At 41.7% G+C, this 26270-nt stretch overlaps 1 protein-coding gene across 2 annotated transcripts in view; it reads left to right on the top strand.

Annotated features, from left to right (window-relative positions):
• Positions 1-26270, top strand: part of LOC120896973 — a 136083-nt gene that overhangs the window by 63240 nt on the left and 46573 nt on the right. For both annotated transcript variants that reach the window (XM_040301525.1, XM_040301524.1), the window contains exons 3-5: positions 10313-11004; positions 13695-13998; positions 14896-16349. In XM_040301525.1, coding sequence (XP_040157459.1) covers positions 10708-11004; positions 13695-13998; positions 14896-16349 — 2055 coding nt within the window. In that variant the 5' untranslated portion in view covers positions 10313-10707. The remainder of the gene's footprint in view (positions 1-10312; positions 11005-13694; positions 13999-14895; positions 16350-26270) is intronic.

The raw sequence follows: 26270 nt of genomic DNA, 5'->3' as shown, positions 1-26270 counted from the left end.
TTGTCTTTTTTATTCAGTCAGGTAAAAAATCACAAATAGTTGACTATTTTCAGCCTTTTCTTTGACACTTAACGGAAATTAAAAATAACGTTTGCTTCATACACTCTATTGCTTGTAAAGCTTCAATGTTGTCTGATGATGATGTTTGCGAACATATGTGGAAACAGTATCCCATGCTTTTGACATCTTCTGTATGTCTTCAGTTAATTGTTGATTAATCTTTTCTGTTGATGCGGAAGCTTTCTCTTCGGAATTAGTTTTTTGCATTTCAATAAGTTCTCCTGTTGTTGGGTGTGCCATTTGTTCTGTTAGAACTTCATCGATGTTATTTTTTTCAACTTCAAGTCCAAAAAATGGGAGATATAGTCACGAATGGCTATATAGTCATGGTTCTTGGTTTGTGTCGTTTGGTCCAGACTCCGAATCACGTCCCATATCAGGCCAGAGTTTTTTTTCCACGCAGATCGTTATGTTCTCTTTGTAATTCCTTCCCATGTTTTTTCTATATATTTTATACAAGAAACAATATCAAAATGATGTTTCCAAAATTAATTTAATGAAAGACCTGTTCCTTCTTCCTGTTGTATAAAAGCAATGTTGGAAAAGCTGTTTCATATAATAATAACGCTTTCTCAATGGTAAAACATTGTTGTTAACTCGCCGAGGGTTCAGGTGCTAATGTCTATTCTCTGTCAAATTCACAGTGCTTCTAACTCTTCTTATTTCTAATCTGTGCTCTAATCCTTTATGCACTAATTGTCCTAGTTGTCCTAATACAAATTGCGCCCTGTAAATTGCCTACCGTACGCCGTCAACATATACAGTTTTTAAAAACTGCTGATAATAGGTAACCATAACATAACCTGCTGATCCATAGGTTGAAGAATTGGAGTCGTTTTACACGGAAGAAACTGGATTTTAACGTATTTTGAATTTGAATTTGTTCGTAAGGATCTCAGCCAGGGTTTTGGGATGACCAAGTGTATTACCGAGGACTAGAAAAGCAGGGAGGGGTAGATTATTTTCAATTAAATATGTTTTTACGCTGGGACAAAAAGTACAAGTTATTCGCTCAATAAATATGTTATGCTTTTTTCTTAGATTTCCACAACATTTCCACGTCAATTTTGTTAGATTTGCTCGTTATGCGACAAACTCAGTACAAGAAATACTTATGAGGGGTACCACTGTAAAATGAAATGTAAAGTATCAACTGACGGAGATCCTTTATTGTAATCACGGAATTAACCCCAGATGCACCGGATCGATGCTAATGCGTTGACCATGTTATAGATAGTTACTTCCTTTACAGGTTTTATGACAGATCTAGACTGATAACGGTTGCTATTTTATGTAAAACAATATTTTATCATTATTATTTTGCATTTGCAAATGAATGTTTCTGCTAACAAGTTTTCTAAGCACAATGCTATCAAGAGCTAGGTTAGATTTTTGTCTGTGAACTAGTGAAAATTGTCTCATGGTTGGTAAATGCTTGAAAAAATATTATGAACTACCATCCTAAAACATATCTTAAGTCGTTCAACCAACATTTCATTAGCTACAAAAATCATTTGTATTGATAAAAATAATGTATTTCTTTTTATCATTTCTAAAATTGTTTTTATTAATGAACATAACTACTCTAGTAATGATGTCTCAATAAAAATTGCACTGAACATGCCCATTCACAATCATAAAATTAACCTGCGAAATAATTAGAAAAAGTTCTAAAGCAATAATTAAGCAACTAATAACCCACTACGAACCTAAAGTTTCATGTGTTGCACTCGCTTGGGAGTTGATGCAGCTACCTCTGAATATGTGTATGTGCAACATAGTGCTACTGATTCATCATAAATTCATTAGTGCACACACTCCGCCAGCCAATGGAGTGATGATAAGGCATACAGCTTAATGAGAAATCATTTCCTACATAAATAATGATGCTAATTGATTTTCCCGCAGGCTAGAGCCAGAGCCAGCTCACAGGACGATGCCTTCGCGAGCGTCTTGATCGAGGGAGTCAAAGTTCCGCCCGCTTTTTGTTCGCCTGCCTTGCATCTATGGGGACGAGCAATTAGCTGACTTTAGCTGCGTCTCTGCAATGCATACACTTTCAGCGTATCTGTCACATTCACACAGTCAAATCGTAATGTCCCGAGGATGTGCTAGTGTGTGTGTGTGGGATAGTTATCCTTATGCATTCTTCAAAGTCAGTTTGTGCTGTCCGGTGAATGTAACGCTTGATAATTGGGTAGGATTGGTTTGATTGCGAAAGTTGAATGTGTCGCATCATTAGGCAAGGGAGAATTGGGAAAGTTTTCCACCAAGCCACATGGTTCGCTAACTGGTTGACGTAAACGATCCTGCTTGATGGTTGGAAATTGTACAATGGAGACATTTGGATACCATTTCAAAGTTTTCGTAGTTATGTTCGGGTTTGAAGTATATAAGTGGGTTCGATTTGAAAGAGAAGAATTGCTCTTGCTCTTTATGTTTGCTTACAAAGATCTAATGTTGGAGATGTTTTTGATTTTCCTTACTGTAATGTTAAAGTTGCAACGTTCGGTTTAAATGGACAAAATCCAATCCAATGGCTTTGAATGTTTCTATTAACTTTAACTCCATTCTGAATACATGTTTTAAAGTGCTGGGAAAAGTGGCACTAAAAACGAATGGATGAAAAAAATCTTGCATCCCGATTCATTCGCCACCGTTTTTCTGTAAAGTGTAATAGAAAAGAGATAATTTATATGCATACTCGGTATGTTGTAAACTGTAATCTAATAAAAGTGGTTTTGCATTTTACCAACCCGTCTACCCGCCACCCGTGTTTCGCTCCAGTTAAGGCATCGGAACCGAGCCAACCAGCAACCAGCCAACCAACCCGCAGGCTAACATAAATTATAATCAAGCGGAAACTGTGCCTATCCGCCGCATCCGATCGTAAGGTGAAAAGAATTCATCCCCCAATAGCAGCACATGCTGCTACGGCTAAATGAAGTGCAACGAGCGAAGAAGGTAAAAGAAATATGACGGCTAAGCTTCGGTCTGTGCCGGGTTTGATCCGCAAGCCGTAGCAGCAGCAGCAGCAGTAGCCGCAGTTTGCAACGTGATGCCATGATGCAATTGCTCTCGATTTTTACTAGCACATTGAAGAAAGCTCTGTGCTCTTTAACGATCTTCGCCCGTCTCCCACACACTGCAGCTCGTCTACGGCGACGTTCCGTTCGTCGGCATCGGACAGCGAGTGCTTGGCTTGACTTGCAGACTAATAAAAGCTCAAGTGGCATAAAAACTTGCGAGAAAGAAGAAGAAGAGGGAGGGAGAAACCAACACGCAACGATGCGGATTGCGAAAATCTATCACCGTGCGGGCTACCGGAACCGATACCGAAAAGCGAACAGGAAATGATTTATTCATATTCATTGGAAGGGAAAATTGGTTTTAAACGAAGGATCAAATTGCCATGCGACAGGAGCGTCGTTCTGATCCGTCCCAGCAATTCCAGCGCAGAGACAGAGAGAGCGAGCTTGATCTTCCAGTACATGACAGTGACCGAGTTCGGTACGAGCTTTGTATAGGTTGCCAAGCTAATACGGCCAAGCTTCGATTCGATTGAAGGTGTTGGACGGAATTCATTAGTCACTGGTTTTAGTGTGCTTTAAAGTAGCAAAAGAAGGACAGTACAATGAGATATAGTTGGCGATGAAAAGACTGGAACGATATTCTAGAGGTAGCAAATACCCATCAAAACTCAATTACATCGATGGAAATCAATTCAATGTGCGCAAAAGATTTCTAAGCTTTTTAATGAAATGATAAAACAAACCTATAACAAATGATGTAACGTATTCTTAATATAAAAGGGTTTTACACTGTTAATACAGTGTAATATGAATTCAACAGACAACCCCTATTATTAATAACAACACTAAGTTACATTGGTTGTGAAGATCAAACCAAAAGATTAATTTAAAATTAAATTAAAAAAAAAAGTTCATAAAATAAATATTTAAATTTGGATTCTTTATACTTACTTACTTATTGGATTCTTCATACATCATACAAAATATTACTAGAAGAACCGAAGATTCGTCAATTAGCAATAAAATAACAAAATCATCCTTCAATTTTTGAGCGTTTTATCTTAAGCCTTGAATTCTCTTTTATACAGGATTCTTTGTTTATGATTAAAATATTAAATTTTCTTAAAGTACCATGCGCCTCCATTAAAATGGACATACAGTGGGATGCCGTTTATACCGGTACTTTTTGGTATTGAATAATGAAAGTTCAATAAAACGATGAGATTGCGTGCTGAGGAGCATTTTAGAGAAAAAGATCATAACAAAAGACATTAAATTTTACAGCAAATATTTGCATGGAAGAAAACTGATTAGTTTTTACCAAGACATGAAGCAATTTAACATTAGGTTTACGTTACCCGTCAAAGTGAGAGGTGGGTTTATTAAATTTAGTTTATGTAGTCAAGTTGTAACATTTATCAACAGCAGTAAATGTAGGAATGAAAGAGAACTATAAATCACTTATTACCATAAAAAATCATAAATGATTTAAATAAAGTAGCCTTAAACAGAATTGCTGATCAAATTATTCCTATTTTCGTGTTTTTCGAAACTCCCTCGGACATCTGTCAAAATGTGGTATCGAAAAGATATCGGTTTATGTGTTCGGTGGAACAAGAATGCCTATTACAATAATTTAGTATTTTTACATTTTTTTGGACAACTTTTTATGGAAATCAAACCATGTTAAACGATTAATAATTTTAATAAAATAGGGGTTCTCATGATTTTAACCAATCTAAAATTATCACTTTTATCCATCCATCAAATTGACGGGTGTCCGTAGTGATAGGTATATAAGAGACGCCCGTGAATCTAGTGTTAAAAAAACCACAAGAATCTGCGTTAAAAAACATACAGTGACCTATTATCTGTGTTATTTGAGTATCCAGGTGAGGACGTGTTCAGATGAGTCCGGTTAAAACGACATTCCACTGTATAGTAATTCATTTTCAATTATGTTCGAATCAAACTAAATCGTAACAACAAAGCAGGAAAAAATCGTTCCCAACGACCTACTTTACGCATTCTCCCTACAGTCAGTCCACTGCGGGTGCTTTTAATTAATCGCCCAAATGGCACTGAATAGTTTAACTCCGTTTGTTAGCCATCCCCCATTCCCCATTGACAAGGGTGAGAAAGCAAATGAAGTGAATGCGAACGTTGCCGTTTCTTTTCCTTCCTTCATGTGGGTCTGCTGTTGTGCAGCGTGTTGGTCTGTGATTGTCACACAAATTATAGGCAATAAATCTCGGCACCACGCCCAGCATCGCTGGCAGACTGGCCGGCTGGTTCTGTGCCTTACCCGTGTACCCGTAATTCCTGCGAGTCCTCAAAGCAATTAAGCAGCAGCGTTCGGAACGGAAGCGTGACGAACGTAAAGACAAACATGAGAAAACTCTCGACCCTCGGGAGGATTTGCTGACAGTGAGGTCCAACGGGACACGCCGGCTTACTTATTCACTCGCACGGAACGGCTTACTCGGAAAAGTGGGCATGGTGCGGCGGATAGGACGACGCATGTCACGCATCACTGCCCTTGAAGGCTAATTGATTATCCACCGAGAGCGCAATGGGGAGCACGGTTCGTTTTAGTGAAGAGTTCAACACACTTACACGCCGTGTTGCGCTCACACTCACTGCTAAACGTCGTCCAACATGTTTCAACCGACGGGCATTCCGGGCGGTATGAGCAAACGAGGGATTAAAATGTTGTTCCTGATTGTTTCGTTTTCATTAGATTGATTGATCGGACACACTTGGCTGGGAAAGATCGGGTGAGATATTGAGCGTAGCGAACCCCATGGAATATATGTAAATATATGCGCAACCCATTGGCCATTTTTCCTGGCCTGTGGCGCGGGATGCACTAGTTTGGTTGATCAACTTCCAATTAGTCGAGGGAGTACCGTGACGGGTTTTATGTATGCCAGGAAATTGACACTGTAGAAATAGAGCGAGCCCTAGATAGATAGCCCCGATTACATTTGCTGGTTGGCACAGTGGTTTAACAGCTTTCTATGCAGCATTCCTTGTTTCCTTTTAGCTATGTTAAATAAAATAAACTTGATAAACTCTAATAATATTTGCGACTTATTTTATTCAGCAGGAAGAAGTAGGTTTTATAGATGTAGCGATTTTTTATTGAAAATTCTAATTTTATGATCGAGTTTTGAGTAGATAAATTTTATGATCGATATGATGGTGGTCCTCTGTTTGGTGAACACATGATTTAGAGCATAATTATCTTTCAAAAGTATATTATAAAACAATAAATTTTAACAAAAATAATAAAAAATGATATAATGTTTACGAAATGGTTAAATTGTTCAATATCAGGGAAAAGGAGCTGGTCTCATGGCACAGTCGTCAACTCGTACGACTTAAAAACATGCCCGTCATGGGTTCAAGCCCCAAATAGACCGTGCCGCCATACGTAGGACTGACTATCCTGCTATGGGGGGGGGTAATCAAAAAGTCATTGAAAGCCAACCCCATAAGTGGTACAAAGGCAGGCCTTGACCGACAACGGTTGTTGAGCTAAAAAGAAAGAAGAATCAGGGAAAAGGAGGTGGCGTTGTGTGGAACATTCGATTTGTACAAATTAAGAATAATGGATAAGGACTGACTATCCTACTTCGTGGTACTAAAAAGTCTCGGAATGTTCGTATGGTCTCGGAAATGAGCGCTAAAGTTGTTACTCCAAAAATAAAACAGTTTTACAGTTTTAAAAGGGTTGATTGAACTTTTTTTAGGTTTTTCTGCATATCATGTCTCAAATCATTAAAAAGATGATCATATTATCGCGAGTCCCTATCATTAGGCTGTTTACCAATCCTATTTGATGTGAAAAAATGACTACAAGTGACATTTTTCTGCATACATCTTCCAAACCTTGCCATTAGTAATCTATAATGAGAAATACAATTAGATGCAAAGTCGGTAGATGTTCAATTACACAAAGCTGGACTATGATCAGCTTCTGCTTTGAAATTAAATGAATCGAGGATTGTGTGATCAATCGTTCTGCTTGGCATAATTCCTAGCGTTATTCCTACGTCCTACGCGAACATGCCGGCCTGTTCAGGCAGTGCTTGTTGCGGGGGGACGTCCATTCTAGACTTTAACCAACGGTCGGGATGGTGTTAAGACGGGCGAGTTTACTTCTGTACCACGGGAACGCTCCGTGTGATAAATTATTTATATTTAAATGTTTTAAAATTTAAATTTTAATTTTATAAATGTAGCCGGTCTCGTAGTACAAATAGACCGTGCCGCCATACGTAGGATTGACTATCCTACTATGGGGGGAAATCAATTAGTCACTGAAAGCCAAGCCCACAAGTGGTACAGGCAGGCCTTGACCGACAACGGTTGTGGAGCCAAAGAAGAAGAAGAATTATGTATCTCCCTATACAAAACGAAGTAAGAGGTGACGCTCACGTTATGCTCACGTTACGCTCATAGGTGACACGATTGCTCACTATAGAATCTCAGTGTACGAAAAAGTTACTCACACTATAGAACAGTGTTGCTTACCAAATATGGGTGCTTGGATGATTTTTATTTCTTTGCGGAGTTTCCTTTCTTCGAGGCAACGAGCAATGGTATAGTGATTGAATCATTGATACATTCAGATCAAAAGACATCATTGTTTTCTTTTACACACGCGTAGAAAGTGTATCAATAATTTTCAAATTATTCCCAGTGATTCTAATTAATTCTGTGGTAAAGATTCTACCTCGCTCCATCCATTTTATCATGCTTAGTAGTGTTTTAATGTGTAGTTAATTCAAAACGTTTAAATAAAAAGACTTGCTTCAAACTATCATGTACTTGCTTCGATCCAAGTGCAGTCAAATGCTTGCTTGAAAGGATTGCAAAATCGTACGCTATGTACGTTTAACAATTACAATTTTAATTGTACATTAACCCGAAAATGCTAGGTACTTTTCAATAAAAAGACTTGCTTCAAACTATCTTGTACTTGCTTCGATCCAAGTGCAGTCAAATGCTTGTATGAAAGGATTGAAAAATCGTACGCTATGAACGTTTTACAATTACAATTTTAATTGTACATTAACCCAAAAATGCTAGGTACAATGCAATATAGTGAAACCATCGGAGCTGCAAAATTAGGACTAAGTGAACAACTTTAAAACATGCATATAACGGGTTTATATTTCCCATAAATCGGGCATCTATACGCAGATGGGTGGATAAGGCTTAGTAAGAGTTGTGTTAAATATAAAAAAATGATCTATTTAATTTTAGTATTTATTCATCCATTGAAAGTATATCTTGCGGGACAAATAATCGTATGGTTCAACAGTGACATTACAACTGAACTGCAGTGTAAAACTGAAATGAACTGCAACTCCTATTGGCAAAGTAATGGGACAATACTATACAAAGAATAAGGACATTCCTGGGTCATGTTTTTTTAAATGCGCACATGATGAAGCAACACAGTTGAATGGAGTTAGCTTAATTGTTTCTATCAGCATTTAGATCTCCTAGATACCCATGGCTGCTTGGTACACAAATAGTCTTGCAGAAGGTGGAGCACGGGTCAATAATAAGCCGTGACAGTGAGCCCTGTGGAAGAAAGACTCTGACCAATATGTCATGACATTTAATAGTATGATATAGTAGTCAAACACAAGCAACACGGCAAAGCCGTCCCTACTGAATAAAAAATAGTAGTCAAACATCTTCTTCTTTGCCACAACAACCGTTGTCGGCCAAGGCCTGCCTGTGTCACACCGGAGCTTGGTTTTTAGTGACTTTTTGATAACCCATAGCAGGTAAATAGGCAGTCATACTGGAACTTAAACCCATGATAGGCATGTTGTTAAGTTGAACGAGTTGACGACTGCACTACGAGTCCAGCCGATAGTCAAACATACTGGAAAAGAAAGTTGACCACGATTGCTAATGTAATGGAAATACTAACATTTGTAAATAAGTCAACAATATGGAAGGGTTATAAACCGGGATGAGAATTGGATGGAAACCTGTACCAAGATAGCAACACGGTCATAATATCAGTAAAAAGACAATAAAAGAGAGCAGGATTGCTTATCTACATGTTTGCATGAAAACAGTTAAATGTGCCCTGCAGTCAGTATACACGTCTTAGGTTCTGTTGCGAAACCCTGCAACCGGGCCAAATTAACTAGTTACTACAAACTGCTATAAAAGCATGACATTTTCTGTTCCGATTGTGGGACTATAGGACAAAATATCTTAAATTAAAAAAAAGTACCGAAAGGCAATCATTTTGAATAAACCTATTCGGAAGCATAGTAGTTATATGGTACGAAATAAGTAATTTCGTAGGTTTGCAGTCATTTACAGCGTTAACAGAAGCACGAGTTTCCTTAGAAAATTCTGAGGATTTAGATCCATGAGATCCATTCAACCACCAAGAGTACTGTAACATCGCTGTAAAGAAAGCGAATTGAATTTTCTCCTTGAACCTTGAGCCTAAAATCGTTAGAAAGTGAAAGAATTTCTATTAACGCATTTTTGTTTCACACACTTTCGGAGTATGACGATGCGCGTCACAACTTTTACAACCAGCAGCGGTGAAAAGTTTACCAAGGCGTGACATAATTCACACCCAAAAATTTATTTAAAAAAAAAAACAACAACAACAACAAAACCAACACACCATTCAAACTCCCACGCTCTCCTACCATCTTCATCATTTTGCTCAACCTAGTCTGGCATTCGAATAGGGAAATGATGATGATGATGATGACGTTGGATAATAATGTGGTCGCGAGTATATCAATATTCATAGTGGCACATTTCAGCACGTACACTGGCGGCATTCGTTTGGTCTGCATTTCATGCTAGAGTACACTGATCCGCACACAAGTAACATCTGTGGAATTACGCACATTTACACCGGTCGTGAACGTGGGCTAAGCCAGTGCCCAATGTCAACACCGCGCGCATTGTTTGTCATCGGAACCACAGCGGACAAAAACACCCCTGCGAGGGTCGGAAAATTCAATTATGATTTATTTTTGCATCTTGATTATGTTTTTTTTTTTGAAAAATGCACCCAACAAGAAGAGGTGTGTTTTTCGGAATTTATTCGGATTGCCTCTCTATTGGCAATATGTAGTACCAAACAACTTTTTCACCTGAACGTATTTGCTTCATTGTTCACATTTCTCCGTTTTTTCTCCGTTCCCTCTATTCCACAGCCCTGCTTTTCATCAAACATAACAGTACGTGCCCGAGGTCGACGGATAAGCGTTTCGGATCCGAACGTTGCTATCGGCAAAAACCAGCCGCAGCAGCACAGCAGCAGTCAGCGACCGGAAAATGGTGTGAAAAAAGTCAAAACTAATCGAGTGGTCCTCTTTATCACCACGGCAACCGGTACGGTTGGGGCGGCTTTGTCGTCGCGTGAATAACATTGAAGCGAAAGTTGTTTTGTGCACTGTGTGCTGGTGCGCGCGAAAACGATTGTTCGACCGCCGGAAGCTACCGGGCCAGGCTGTTTTGGGTGAAAAATCGCACCTTCCGCACGAAACACGGGGATATGGGAATCGATGGAACGGTACAGCAGCAGCAGCCAACGCCAACGAAATGAAAAATGTCTTCGCTGAGGAAATCCGCATCGTTTCGTTCGAGAATTCCTGTGCGCCGAACTCGCCTACCGCATAGACGCTGTACTAGTCCGGACAACCGCCAGGCCGGCACGGGCCCGATCGGCAACAGCCACGGTTCGGAATCGTCCATCGCAACCGCACTGAACGACGCCGACACAGGGCTGTTTGGGAAAGCGGTTGGCCAGCAGCCAAAAGCGTGGTACGATCGCAGCCATTGCTACTCATCCTCGAGCTATTCGAGCAGCGACGAAAGCTACGACTCGGAAGCGGCTCCATTTCAGGTGAGTTCTTGTGACGGGTAGTGCCGACTATCGGAAAACGAGTGTTTCACGGGAAGTGTTTTTTAGCCCGCTTCTTTGCACTTCTACACTGGTTCATACGTTTCCAGGGGCAAAGAAAGCAACGACAATGATCTCAATATGTAGGACAGCCTACATTCGGGCGTTTTTTTGCTTAGTAGCTTGTTTGCGATACATTTTATTGCTTGCTGTGTGCCGTGTTCACTATTGACTCTGTTCGTTAACGCATTTATAGGTGAAATGGAGAAGATTTTTCGGTAGGAATGTACGTCTCGCTGTCACAATAGAACTGCAGTTGCGATAATACACTGATACACTAGATTTATGGTGCCAGAAGAAGCTCTCCATTGAAGGGGAAGAACAATCAATCATAATTATATCAAAATACCACCAGAAACTGTTTTCAATAATATCGATCATGATAAAGCACATAGGAGGGATTTGAAAAGAAAAGTATGACTCACATTGGCAATGTCCAAACGCCTTTCTATGGCCTTGAAAATAGAAAATATGGTAGTGTTCTAATGGAAAGACGCACCTGACACGCGCTAGATCGGAAGGTTCGGATATGGAGTTCGAGCTGAATCGTTTTCTTTAATATCTTGTAATTTAAGATGGTACAGGATAAGTTTTTGTCCTAACCGTTAAAACAATTGTTAACTGTAATCTTAGCGATCTTACCAACTTTTTTGAGCCCACAAATGTTTTTGTAGGTTTTTTTGAGTCAGTCCCAGGGACTACTGTGGATGGAGAAGCAATTCGGTTCCTAATTCGTAATCGTTTTCACCACCTTTTTTTTACACTATTTGTGAAGTGGAGCTCTCGCGCGAAGATTTTGCTTGTCCATTTGTTTGTGCATCATATCATACACATGGTTCTTAGATATCGCAAGTACTTCTGCTATCTCGATCAATGTTACAGTCGTTGTCGCTAAAATTTTGACTCTAACTCACATATTTTTGTCTCAAAGGCGCCAATTTCTGACAGCGAGTCACAATTTTTGACTCTAAGGCATCAATTTTTGGCTGTGAGTTAATCGCTTCATTTACAAAATTCAAGTCTTTGGGTTCCAAAATTATTGAAATTACCTTAACTTAATTAATAATTAAATTTTGGAAGTTTTACAGGGTTTTACAAGTCAGAATCGAATGTCAGCAAAACTATTTCAGAAGTCCAAGATCCAATTTAGTTGTCAAAAATTGTTGTTTCATCACACCGATGCTATTTTCACAGGCGCAATAGGATTTTTAAAACGATCAAGCGGGGTTTTTGGAGGCCTTTTACATCGTTTTGCAAATTCAATCACGCGTTATTGTTCAGATTATTGAGATTATTATTGTCGTAAGACCCTGTAGTGGAGTGAAAAAAGTTGGCATGTATTGTCAGGTGTAAATAACGGTTTTAGAACTTAAAAAATCCATTTTTTTCTCAAAAAACAATCAAATTGTCAAAAATCTGCTCAAATACCTTGTAAAATTATCATGATTCCTACAAGAGCTAAACTTTCATGACTTACAGACCAAAATAGGTGCGTTAGAGTCAAAAATTGAAGCGTACTGTCAAAAATTGGATACCTTAGAGCCAAAATTTGGTTACTACGATTGTATTTTACGAATATCAAAACTATTTTATGGACTTTTTGGTCAAACAACCTTTCACTACGGACGTCACCCACTGACAGCTCCCCTGCCAACGGCGAACCCACAGGATGAAGCAGCAGTCTGTACACAACACTCTTGCACTACGTTCGATTGTGTCACTACGGCGACTTTTTAAAAACACGAAGCCAATACTTAATGTTTGAAGTTGATGATGTAGTGTCTGAGTAACACTTATCAAGCCATTGTTTTGTTTGAACAGTGTTTTTACCCACCAAAAAAGCTCCAAAAGCTTTTAACGTTAGTCTTCAATGTCTGAAGATTGCAACCAGCGCATCTTAAGTAATTACGTAGAGTATCCTGCAAATAGTAGCAGATACTTTAGGCACTCAGATTGGTTTGCTTTATTCATATTTGCACTTGAAATTGCGATTAAATTATTAAACAGTTCATTATTTGCGAGAACAACTGGCGGGTTGTGAAAATTCTCTTCCGGGTATGATTCGAGCCAAAAGGGGAAACACAATCAACACCACAACTACTGCCCCTTAGGTATCAGTGATCATGCAACGTTAAAAACCTATCAGCCAATGTGTGATTGCATTGTGACTTATTAATCACTAGTCGGAAAACACTTTGTTGAGTGTTGTTTTTTTTCTCTCGATATCTGTACACGGATTGTTGCTCAGGAGTATCTCTATGAGAGCTATGCATGCTGATTGCGGGAAATAAATAAAACCGTGTAGGGTCGACAGAAGAGACGTGTGTGTGTGTGCGCATTAAATTATGCAAAATAAATCATAACATCGTGTGGTAGTATCGCTTGTTCGTGCCATTGAATCAATTTGTTCAATAAATACGCCTAAGTGGCCACAAAACGAGTGTGCGGATAAGCTGCATATCATGGTAAACAAAAAAGGAAATGCCCTTGAAGCCAATGACCTAATTCACCATCGTCATGAAATGACGAAAAGCATTCCGTATGCAAAAGTGTGAAGAAACGAAAGAGCCACAAAAAAAGCGAGACATTTTCATAAATACTAAAAGCAGATTTATGTGCCATTTCGATTGCAGCATCTCCTGAATCAATCATCATCGGTGGTGGCAACCGGTGCTGGCGGTCTGTACGAAAGGCCGACACAGGAGCACCAACAACGGCAACCCGAACTGCCGTACCATCATCATCATCATCAGGTGCCGCCGTACGGTCAACAGTTTGAGCAACCGTTCCTGCCGCACCAGCAGCAGCAGCCCTCCTTCGCCACGTCCAGCTGTTTGAGCACCTCGACCGATGCCATGAGCCTCGACGGACTGCTGGATTGCGTCAGTACGGGAACGTTCTCCTGTCCGCCGTCACCGAAATCGAAATCATATTTGGGTAAGCGATTATTTACGACGCGTGCTACGTAAAATGCGGTCAGTTTTTCCCCTTTTAACAACGAAATTATGTGCGCCCGGTGGAGGAGGGTCGGTGCAAGAGACGACGTTCCGGCGACTGAGGTGGGTTTTGGGTTTTTGGTTGAATTTTAACTTTCCGACGTCGGCATTGATGCATTGATGCGGAGGACCGGCACCAAAGTGCCATGGCAATGGTGGCGTTCGATTCGGTGCATGTTGAGGCATTGACACTTATTAATTCCTATGAATACGATTTACTGCCATTATTTCATGTCAAGTGCGTGGGTATGAACAGTACGTTCACTGGAATATGGCTCTGTTCGATGTTTAATTAATTTGCCGTCTGCTACTGAAAGGTAAATTAAACAAGCAATCAGGTTAATGAGAATTGGTTTGGCAAAATTTTGATGCTTGATACATTAATATTTTATTTTGGAGTATTTAGTTAAAATATTATTCAAACAATTCAGTCTATTTGCGTTTGTTTTATTCTTTTTGCACCAACGATGAAAATGATCATTGAATTGTTGGGAGAAATACATCAACGACAAGCTTTTCGAGTGACGCTCGCGCACTCGGATATAAACTTTTGGCAAAGAATTCCGGACGGTATTTGGAATGTTTTGGCCGATTTCGCTTTATTGCATTCACGCTCTTTATTACTATCCTTAGACGCCTTTTCGCTGCGTTTTGCCCGTCCTTTCCCCGCACTAGCTGGCATTTGGCCTTCGGAGCTGGAGCTGCTACATCGAAAGCGAACCATTTTCTTTTAAAGAGCGTCTATCGAACCTTCGACGTGCACCCACATTTCCGAATAAAAATACCAGCGTATTAAACATGGTGCACTATTTCATCGCACGCTTTCGCTTCTTCGCAGATACGGAAGATGGAGGTCGCCAGTCCGGATTTTACGAGTCGCTGGAAGAGTTAAACTACGCCCTCAAGACGCTCATAATATCGGACTCGTTTCAAGCGCAACGAAACAACCGGAACGCAACCGCCACTGGTACCGCCGCCGACCTCTGTGTCCCCTTGGCCGATGGGTCAATTTCCCAATCCGGTACGATGGAATGTAAGGACCAATTTGGTGCATCGCTGGAAAAGGGCCAGCAGAGGCAAGGCTGCTACAAGGCGGGTAGTGAAAATCTCGACGCACCCAAGCATCTTCAGCAGCATAAGCAGCAGCAGGTAGAGCAACCGGTGGAGCAGGCCACGGTGGAGGAGGATGATGATCTAATTAAGCAGCGGAAGCTGAGCGATTGGTATTACATCAAGACAGCGCCTTCCAAGAAACCGTCCAGCCCGTTCGAGCGTCGACGGGCCAACGGAAGCCGCGTAGCGCATGAGGCAGCACGCCGGGCGGGACGCATTCCACCGACACTGACGCCCCGGGCTTCAAATCCGGACCTGGTCGGCGTGGGTGCTGACAGTAAGCATCCTTTGCCGGGAGTAATCGCACCGGCAAGAACGGTCCCGGGTGACGAGCTGGGTGATCGTAAATTTCCCTCGCCCGTTCCACGACCGCGTCGGTTGCCGCCGGCCCTACCGGCAGACACACAGCTAAGCTGGGAGCAGGATGGTCGTTGGCGTCAGCAGTATCCCGGTGCGGTGACCAAATCGGCTTCCTCGTCCAGCGTCAACATGGGACTGCGGGGGCATCTCCATTCGCTGGGCGCTGCTGCGTCTGCTCGAGGCCTCGGTGCTGCCGCTCGACTGCACTCCAACTCGGACCTGCAGCAGGCGGGAACGCGCAAAGCCATTGCTCCGGCACTGCTGCAGGACGACTCGCTCGGCAGTCTGGAGGACAGCACGTTGGCACCGTACGACGCAGCCGACGATCGGGAGCGATTTTCGCCCTACTTTCGACGACGCAATCCGCACCAGCACGCACCACAATGGTTTCCGCCGCCACCGCCACCGCCTTACCACTATCCGCACCAGCACCAGCAGCAGTTTGGCCATCCGGCTCAGCAACGGAATATTTATGAGAACTTTCCCGCATCGGCCAATCAGCACGCGTCAATGGCAGGGCACGTGAACAATCGGGCAGCAGAAGCGTCTGAAGTGTCCACCCCAACAGCCCGACCCCGGACGACCACTCACTCTACCGCACCGGTCTCCAACGTTCACCATAGCCTCAACAACCGTCCCGCACCGGCCCTGTACGGCATCGAGGAGAACGAAGTGTTCCAGTACAAAGTGCCGCTCGCGTCAACCGGCAGTGACAAGCGACCGCTGCCCCGGCCTCCAATCGACACCGACTCGGACGAGGAGTCGCCCGGCCACCCCGGACAGCAAGCGCCGGCGGAGAAAAAGAGCTCTCTAACGCGGGTAAGTACGCGAGCTTAGTACTTCCCACTAGCGATCGCCAGCGCATCTCAGTGTGTTGTTGGTGACAGTTTTCCGATTGCGAAGGGGCGAAAATGTTTGTGGCCATCGGTTGTGGCCGCTTTTCTGCTTTCTTTCGATTCGCATACCATCACTTTGAATTCAATATTCATTATGTAGTGCCACAAGAGTTCGCCAGCAGTTCTTCGCATCGCCGCTGTGTATTGGAAGAGGCAAACGAAATGTTTGCGAAGAACAGAAAACAGTGCAAACAATGCATCCCGTGGTTTGAAGGGCGAAGGAAACCAAACGGCTGTGCGCTTTTGTTGGCTCATTTTGAATAATTATTCGTCTCGATCTAGATTGCATTTCCATCGTGTACGTTCGTGCTGCTGCATTAAAATGGCGCAAAATGTTTAACGGCATAAAGAACGTGTTATAAATGGGGAATGATTTATATTTTTGTTTCTTTCTATTAAGCTCATTGAAAAGCTTACTTTAGGTCAAGCGACGCATAAAGTATAGTCGCATAGTAAGAGAAAGTGTGTTTTGTAAATAACTTGTAAATGAACTTTTCTGGATCTACCTTACATCAACTTCTTATCGATTACATGAACCTCGGCAATATAAAAATTCCAAATGTTCCTCGATAATGATACTTTTCATTGTTTCGTACAAGTTATTTGCTCGTTATCGAGTTATCGAATGACGGCCTGTGGGCCTACGAGGAAGCAGTTTAAGATGATCGCTGCAAAATAAACGTAATATCATTGTTTTGTATGTCCAGGAAGATCTCATTCTACAGATGTTTGATATGTCTTACTTGAATTTTTTGCCCAAAAAAACATTTCATTTTCCAGCAGATCTAGAAAAGCATGCAAAAAAAATACTCATCAATATACCACACACTTGTGCAACACGCAAGTCTCTTCCCCATCAGATAAGCTCGGTATGCGAAAAACTTATTATAATAAGTACTCATTATGTGGAGTTCCACGGTATAATCATTGCGCATAAGAGCTGCAGAAAGCAGTGAATTTTAATGGCCAAAAGTCTAATAAGATTTTGAGAGAAAATAATAAGAAATATATAAACGTTACTTTGAAATTTGCGCATCATTTTTGGCCCCATTTTTCATGTTTGATTATGGTGACGTGAAGACCTTGTTAAGTTAAACCTTATGTAGGTAAAAAAAAACTTAAAAAATAATTAGGGTTTCATGTTCTACCTTCGATTTTTATCAATTCCTCTTTAGTTTTCGCGACAATATTGTTGGAGTAGATATTTTGCATCATAATGGTCCAGAAAATTCTCAATTCTCAATGAGACTATGCTGGGCGATGTTAGACTGATTCGCTGACTAAGATGTCACAACGATATTCAGCCACTCCATATCTTCAAATGATCGCATTGAGTTTTGGCATCATTGCCTGCCGCTGCGAAACCAATGGACGCAATTTTCTGCTTGCTGACATGTATGTTCATGTTTCTCAGCGACTTTTTCACTGTTTGGCGGGTTGCATCGACCATAAGGTCGCTTTGCTATAAAGCAAAGCAGACTCAGCGATGTAGCGACTTTTCCCTCGATCTTCATTTTCAGCTTCCATTGGTACTTTATGTCACTCAGGGTCATCGGCGAATGGGTCATCGGCCATTCGAAACCGGGCTTTCCGTCGATACTCTGATTGTTGTCTAATAGTGCCAAGATGTTGTAGATGTCGGAACGCACCTATCCGGCGTCCACAAACTGCCATTCACGGAGGCCGTTTTCATCATGACGTGGTGCCGTTCTTTGATCGCGAATGCTTCTGAATGGCGTTGCTTAACTTTTTGGCCATCACGGATAGCATTTTGACTGATAGAGGTGTCAAATTTTGTCTTGTGGCTCATGGAGTACTTTTATGGGAAGTTTAGTTTAATTGCACGAAACGAAACGAAAGTTAGTGAGTTAAATTAGATAAATCCATGAACAATCAACCATTTTCGCCAATATATTTTTAAAGCAAACGTAAGACTTGAAATTAAATTTAAATCACTATTCTATAATATTCAAATTATCATCTGATTAACTGTATCATCTACCTACATAAATCAACAAGTGTCATTCCAACTGGGTAGTATTAACAATAGTTGAGGACCAAATTTGGAAAGGTTCGGCTATTTCCGTCAAGCTTGATTAAAGTCTCAATTCCGCAATAAATTGCAATCGATATGTTCGGTGTGGTTTTTCGGAGCACAATATATGAAATAGCATAAGGTTGGAGCGTCAACATGCGACCTCTATTCGTTTGGCTCTATCACGAACAGAGCAAAAAGAACGTAAGGGGCCAATATGAAATTGGCAAATTTGGTATCACTGTTCCGTGCTGGAACTAGCAAAAGCTATAAAACATCCAAGGTTCATAAGGCAGTGCCTACAGTCCAGGCTTTACTTTTTTTCATTTTTGGAAGACCGCAAAACGATAGGGTCAAAAGATGCTTCACACTGGAAGCATCGGTCGGGGGAGTCGACTTTCGGACGAACATATAGCAGTTGCCCGACGAGGTGGCATCAGAAGGTATGCGACTGTGCTGTACCCCGGTTGGTGCTTCGGGTGAGAATGGATCCTGATGACGTGCAGGAGAAAGCCACTCTTTTGAGCTTGTCCACCGTGAGCTTTGCTGCAAACAAATTGAAATGAAAGCGTTCCCGCAAATGAGGGTTACAGTAAATGGGAAGGGCAAATGGCGCACCAGTATCAATCCCGCAGAGAGCCCCCTCAAGGCTTCGAGAGCGGGATGAATGAAAGGAGTTAAAAAGAAAATAAAGTGGCACGGAAACTGTAAACGAGGAGCAAATGGGAAGCAAAGGCACGATTCGATACGGTGGAAGATATGCGAACCGAACGAAAGCGTTCGTCCGTCTTCTAGCAGGCGCCCGTTGTCCAAACGAATAGCAACAGCAAAGCAACAGCTGGGTACCGGGGACAGATACACTCCGAGTTTTACGTAGACCTTTGACTTTTGCCTCATCGCATCGAGCTAGAGCTGGGACTGTGTATATGTGTGTGGGTGTGTTTGACTGTGAGTATTGCCACAGATGACCAGAAGAACACATCTCAAGCCCCAACCGAGCACGTCCGGTTCGACGTGAGTTTAGAAGGATGAACGAAAACCACACAACCGCTCCAAAAACGGCAGCCACATTGCGAGCCGTAGAACGTGGTGAAGATATATCCATGCACCGATGTCTTGCCGTTGCTGACTGGGAATGGTGTCAAGCCTGGGCCAAGAATACGGACTCGAATCGGAGCGAAGCGATATGCCGTTCCGAATTAAAAGAAAGAGTCCCCGAGGAACGTTTTGGAGGCCGCCCTTTGAAAAAGTTCGGCGTGTGAAGCTGAGCCTGAGAGGGGGGGGGGGGGGAGGAAGCTGGGCTCGAAAGGAGAATGTATTTATGGTTGCCACCATAGCAGCAGCTTTCGTGTTTCAGAACGTCGTTTTTGCGAGTGCTTTGGGGGGGGAATTTGTATCACATTGTGGTACAGCCTTGTTCGTTTGCGTTGTTGACATTTTTGCACAATAATTGGAAGAGTTTTGAGTGGATCTGGAACAGAAGGTTATTGTTTGAAATAAATTGTTGAAGTTGGTTGTATTAGATGTTATAAATTATCTTTGGTATAGTAGGATTTTTTGGAAGTAATACAATACCTCTTCTAGTTTAAAAGTTTAAAAATTAATTTTGAAGTGCAGTGGTTGAAATTCTGAGGAATGTAACGAAACTTTTTGTGCTAAATTAATTATTACTAATCAAATTATCAATTCGTGCAATGGAAGTCTCTAAATATTCGTTCTGCTATATTAAATATGATTCGATTGTATTTTTTAATTTATTTTGACTTTTTTTATACTTTTTTAAAAATGAAATCCTCTGCTTCAGGATGCATAGTCAACATGGGCATGAAGTATTTTAGCGGATGTAGGCATTTTTTCATCCGGCAAATGTCAAACCCCATATAATGTTACTGGCTGGAATAGCAAGCACTTCTAATACTGTATCGACGAAAATCTATTCCTTAAACTTATTTCGCTAGTCTTTAATGCTCAGTGTTTGGGTTGGTATTGTAGTACAGTCGTCAACTCGCAGGACTATCCTGCCTCGCCAATGGTTCAAGGACTGACATCGACTTCATGGACCAAGGACTGACTTTCCTGCTATGAGTACACCGACAAGTCACATACAGCCAATCTTTGTAGAGGCTTAAGCAGGTCTGAACCGACTAAGTTTGCTAATCCAAATGAATGTTAGGTTAGTTGTATTTGATTATTTTTTGCTACAAATACGGTAATTAGTTACTTGTTAACCGGGATTGAGCATCAAAAGAGTATGATCTGATCAAACTGATAACAAATTTGAAGTTAAATAAAACTGCGCTCTTATGAGTTGTGTTTTCATTGCAATGGATTAAACCTGTAGCTAAACAGTTTTTTTTACGTGAAATCCTAGATATGTATTTCACCTAAAAGCTTTTTTTTTAGTGAAAACATATATTTTGAAAATATTTTCCCCGAGATGACCGCAAAACAAAAGGTAAATGGCAAAAAGCATGAAGGTGAAACGTTGCGCAGTAAAACGAGCATTAATTAAGTACGCTTTTAGAAAGCCTGTTTTATCATCATCTTGCATCAAGGTTCACTTTTTAAATAAAGCTCTTCCCTTATGATGACAACCCAGCTACAAAGGGGGGAACAAGTATGCCGCTTTATTATGATGACCGTGCACGTCACGCGCGGGAAGCAGAAGCATTTTAAAATTTAATTGTAATTGCACAAAGCGCCCCAACCCGAGTGTTTCGAGTCGAGTGCGTTTGTCGGGGCCGGCCGCACTTGATGAACTTTTCGGGTGCGTCGCGCATAATCGTTAAGACAACAGAGATACCATCGTAAAAGGAATTTACGAGCGTAAAATGCAAGATTGTGAGGGACGCACGCTTTGTGTCTGCTGCACACTACTGCGAAGCGAGCTTTACGATGATGCTTAATGATTTCGGTAGTGGTGCTGGTTTATGTGGGTCATGTTTTTCGTTTTTTTGCACACTCAGCTGGATGGTGTTATTTTTGGGGACGCATTTTGGAGATGTAATTAGACGGATGTAATTTTGGGGATTGTATCAAAGCGAATACTGTGGGGGAAACAATAGATGTTTGAGCTTTTGTTTACGAAGATTGTGAAGCTTTTTTTAAAGGTTTTATTACGTTGCAAAGTGTATTTTTTAATGAAGAAGCAATTGAGTATGTCTACGCCATGATCTGTATCTTAAACCGAAATTGTGTATCTTAAACCGAACGTTTGTGGGGCAATGTAATACAGTGCTGGTTAAAAATAAATCCAAACAAAATCAGATAAAGTGATTTGCACAAGTTGTTGATCCAGCATTTGTACCCATCTCGTCCGGAAAAGTTTCGTTATGCTATCTAAACACACCGTACAAACTGGCTTTAGCTTTTGAAGAAAAACCTCGCACATGAACGTTCTTTGTAGGAATCGTCAACCACTCACAAAGAGCTGCTGCTTTGACGAAGGTAAAGTTTGCTCGAAAAGGAGCGATAAAATTCCTCCCGTGTTCTTTATTTAACACTAACTTTACTTCGACTTTCCTCGCCGTCTCGCGACGCTCCTTAGACAAACGGGCCGGCGCGCGCGCCCTGTATTTGAAACTAATTTAACTCTGCTCTCGCTGATTATGCAGCCAGGATGCAGCGCTGCTGCACTGCTGGTTCCCGCGAGTTTACAATGTAAAGCAGCTCACTCCCGGCACACAGCACGGTGCCCAGTGAACGCGGCGGTGTGCAAACTTTCCTCCGAAAAGTCATTAAAGCGGAGTGGCGAAGGTGTTGCTCCTTTACTTGGCTTATTTGTACCCGTGACGTATTTGCGAGGTTTGGGTAGGTTGAAGTTACCGCTCACAGCACACTACATGCGGCGCTATTGGTGGGAGTCGCGAGCGTTAAGGTGTTTGCATTTACGGCGATTTATTTGCACTTGACACCGTTTGAAGTTGTGGAACGGTCCGGGTGGTAGTGGTGCTGCTGCTGGTGATGGTGATAGGTGGACATTGCGTGGGGAGAATCGTTTACTCTCGGCTCCATCCTTGACGAACGTGCGCATTGGGTCGAGCACGTCCGAACGAAAAGGCAGGCGGCTGCCATTCAATTATGAGAATTTATATTAAAATTTTCATTACCACTCTTTGTGCAAGCAAATTTATTCTAACGGTCGATACTGTCCAGGTCTTGAGATAGATTTGAAGGGGTGTGGAGGGAGAGAGAGGGGGAGAGAGAGGAATGTAATAACAGAAGGTTTTCCTAGGTCACCATTGTGATTCACACACACAATATTACAGACGTTGTACTGTTTTCTAAAACAACGCCATTCACTACCAAGGATATTGTATTTTTGTCGATATGGTTCAACTATTATCTTCTCTTGCCAATTAGAATATGTCGCTTTCGATATTTTTGCAGGTGCGTTGGAGAGACGTGTGGGATCTGTTACCGAGCAAATGGGTGCTGTCTTTAGCAATGATTGCGCAGAAAAGTCTGCACCAGATCATGTACGTGGAAGCGATTTAATTAAGCACTGCCAGTTGTGGCAGTTGAATTGTAGGCAATGAAAGGAAAATACCAACATATGATTGGGAAAGAAGGGAAACAAAACACGTCACTGGGTCAATGTACAATGTGTTTTCCTTTGGCCAAAATAGATCCTGCACGTAGTAGTTTGCTCAAGATGTTGTGTTTACTATCATCGCCCATAGCAGTAGCACGGCTCCTCCTCGCTTCGGTACAATTTCCAATCACACTAAGCAAAGCATAGAAATGGAAGCATTTTTCTGTCCCCCACACCCCACTTGCTCAGCACTGGCTCGAAAAGTAAATACGGGACAGAGGGCAGATTAACAAAGTTTTAAATCGATTATTCCACCAGCTTGACACCTTGCTGTTGCCTGCTTGCTTGCTGCGTGCAACGATCGGGCGCTGGTCTTTGTCTTTGTGCAAAAGGTGGTCGGATTCAGCAGTTCAGCATCCTTTCCTTTTGGTGTCGGCAACCCGGCGGGTGTAAAATTTGTAGCAAGAAATCTTGCGCCATGTAGCGCAAAGCATCGACATTTCGTCGGGCGAGTGTAATTGAATTTATGATTTTCCTGCTCCACCCCACTACTCGACGCGGTGTTCATGGAAGTGCCCCGCCTCCTCCCTGCCAACAGATATTCGCTCCGGTCTTTCACTCTGTCCAACAAACAATCCGAACCTGTCAGAGTGAAAAAGCTTATCGGGTTTGGCTCACCGTAACAGCAAGCTGCTGCAGGAGCTGCCTGGGAAATGGATTTTATCTTTCCCTCTTTCCGTTCTGTGTGAATTCAAGCAATTTCAAACTCATTTGTGTAACCCCTTCACTATAGATATTGAGCATTGAGCTTTGGGTTGAAGCACTCACATGTATGTAGGTTGCGTAATTAAACTCATTTAACTTGAAAAACGCTTGCAAAAAGCAGGAACATACACAGGATTTTTCTAAAGAAATGTACATTATAGACCACCAAACTCAATTGAAAGCCATGTATTGCGATTTTTTGTGTCCTAGAACCGCCCAATAACGTTCCTCTATCAATCCAGAATCTGTCATCGAAAAGAAGAATATTCTGGTAATACCGATTGCTTGGGAATTTCGATCCCAAAAAAGACAAAACAAAAATCGATGATATTGTTATTGAAAGCAGTTTAGGTGAAAACTTTTTCCAATTTCCAAGTTACGACGGGATTAAACTGGGCAGAGCAAACGACCTATAAATCTAGAAAATGAAAACAGCACATTTACCGCCGCATCAATTCAATACAAGCATCGCGTAAGTCATGGTATGAATCGTTTCGAATGATTTGTTCCGTTTTCTTTTTGCTGATTTATTTAGTCTCCAGCTGTACGGCGCTAAATTAAAAGGGCACACAATTTGCGAGGGCAAAAAGGCAACATCAGTATGAGAAATGTCGGAGATGGATTGGATATAAATTAACTATCATTACTCAGCGAGAAGTTTGCCCTTGGGCGTCTGAGGACAAATGTTCTTTTTTCTTCGATTATGTTGTTTGTCTATTTACGGTGTTTGTGTCGGTATAATAGTATTAAAATCCATTTGTTGATCATAAAAGGCGTCCCCAATGGGACAAGCAACACTTGCAACCAATCATCATCAATCGGTGTAAGTGTTTCTCGTGGGTAAATATAACTAAACTTTAAACACCCTCATCACTTGTGGAGTGGAATGGAACGAAAATTAGCTCTGTGTGTGTGTGTGTGTCTGTATGTTCGTTCAATCGAATTGTGGATCGATTTCTCTACCGAAATTCTCCCACCACCCAGCACAGTAGTAATGGAGGAAATTAATGCAATCAACAGTTTCAACACGTTCGCAAATTTCGAAATTTCTTTCACCCATACACCCATTCCCACACCGATTCTCGGTTCATTGGCAGTTGGGAAAAGGCAGCAGCCCCAAGTACAGCAACACGGTCACTTTTAATGGTACAGCTGGAAGTGTAGTGTGGAATGTACAACAGAGCGAGTTGGGTAAAATCTGCTAAAAGTGGGAAAGTGTGCAAGTGAGTGTGAGTATTCCCCCCCCCTATCAAATGGCAAACTTTTCAAAACTTTTTGCTTGCATCGTGAAAAATAAATAAAATGTTTTGAAACCGTTTGAAGTTTTCCGTTTTCGTTCGTGTTGCTGTAAACCTTGCTAAGGAGGAGAGGTAAGCGTAGTAAGTAAAGTGTAAATTTGGAAGCGCTTTTGATGGAAAAGCACAAAAAAGGAATGCTGTTTTCTTTGGCTTTTCATTTTTGATGATGGTTTGATGAAACCACCCAAAACATCGATTAAAGAATTTGTGTTTTTATTGAAAAGTGAACTATTATTTGCTTTTATCAGGTGAGCGTTTACGTCGAGAATTAGAACGAACATGTATAATACTTTTTCCCTTTTGATTGTCGCAAAGGTAACAGATTTGATTTTATTCTAAAAAGCTATCAAGATTCACAAGCAAACTTAACTTACAAATATGAATGCACTGAGCATAACACACCCGAACAGAACACAGAACTAAGACGCCCTAAATGGGGAACGTACCACCCTTTATTATCCGTTTGCGCCTGTGTTCAAGCTCAAGCAAGCATGAAAACACTCAAAATAGGGGAAAAAACGAGTAAAAAAATCTTTCCCTTTCTTTCAACTCCAACAACACGTCGTACCTTTATCGTTTAGATAGAAAATGTACGTTTTTTGCTCCCTCCCCCTCCCCACCCAACTACTCCGGCCGTTGCTTTTTTCGGCCATTGCCCACGACAATTTCGGGCACAAGAAAAAGTAAAAGTTACCAACGGTTTCATTGCTATGGGAGCTGTTCTTGCACCGTTTCCTTTTCCCTTTTCCGTGCGCTATAACGCTTGCGAATTGCAATAAAAGCGCATTATGTTTAATACACCACCTCACGTCAAGAGTGAAAGTGTGTGTCCGCCCATTTCACCAGGGGAAGGGGCGGGGGGGCGGGAGCGAGGACATTTTGTGCTTTGTGCAGCCCTCCTTCCTTTGGGTTGGTGGCGGGTGGATGACTTGCAACTAATGCTGTGTTGTCCTGTACCACCGAGCCTGCCTTAAGATCGTTTACTTTTATCGCTTCCACCCGCAGCAGCACTGCCGCACAGTGTGGGTGGGGGGGTGGAACCGTTTGATGCTCGCCCTTTGATGATGGCGTACTGTAGGACATACTTCAGTGGCGTACCAGGATGGTGGCCAATGGTTGGTAAACGATCTGGTCGCATTCGTACCGCAAAGCTGCTCATCGTTTGTGGCATTCTTCTTGTGGAGCAACCCGGTCCCGTCACTGGCTGCAAAG

This window comes from Anopheles arabiensis, chromosome 2 (genome assembly GCF_016920715.1).
Source record: "Anopheles arabiensis isolate DONGOLA chromosome 2, AaraD3, whole genome shotgun sequence".
Classification (NCBI taxonomy): Eukaryota; Metazoa; Arthropoda; class Insecta; order Diptera; family Culicidae; genus Anopheles; species Anopheles arabiensis.
This window is presented reverse-complemented; position numbering and strand designations above follow the sequence as displayed.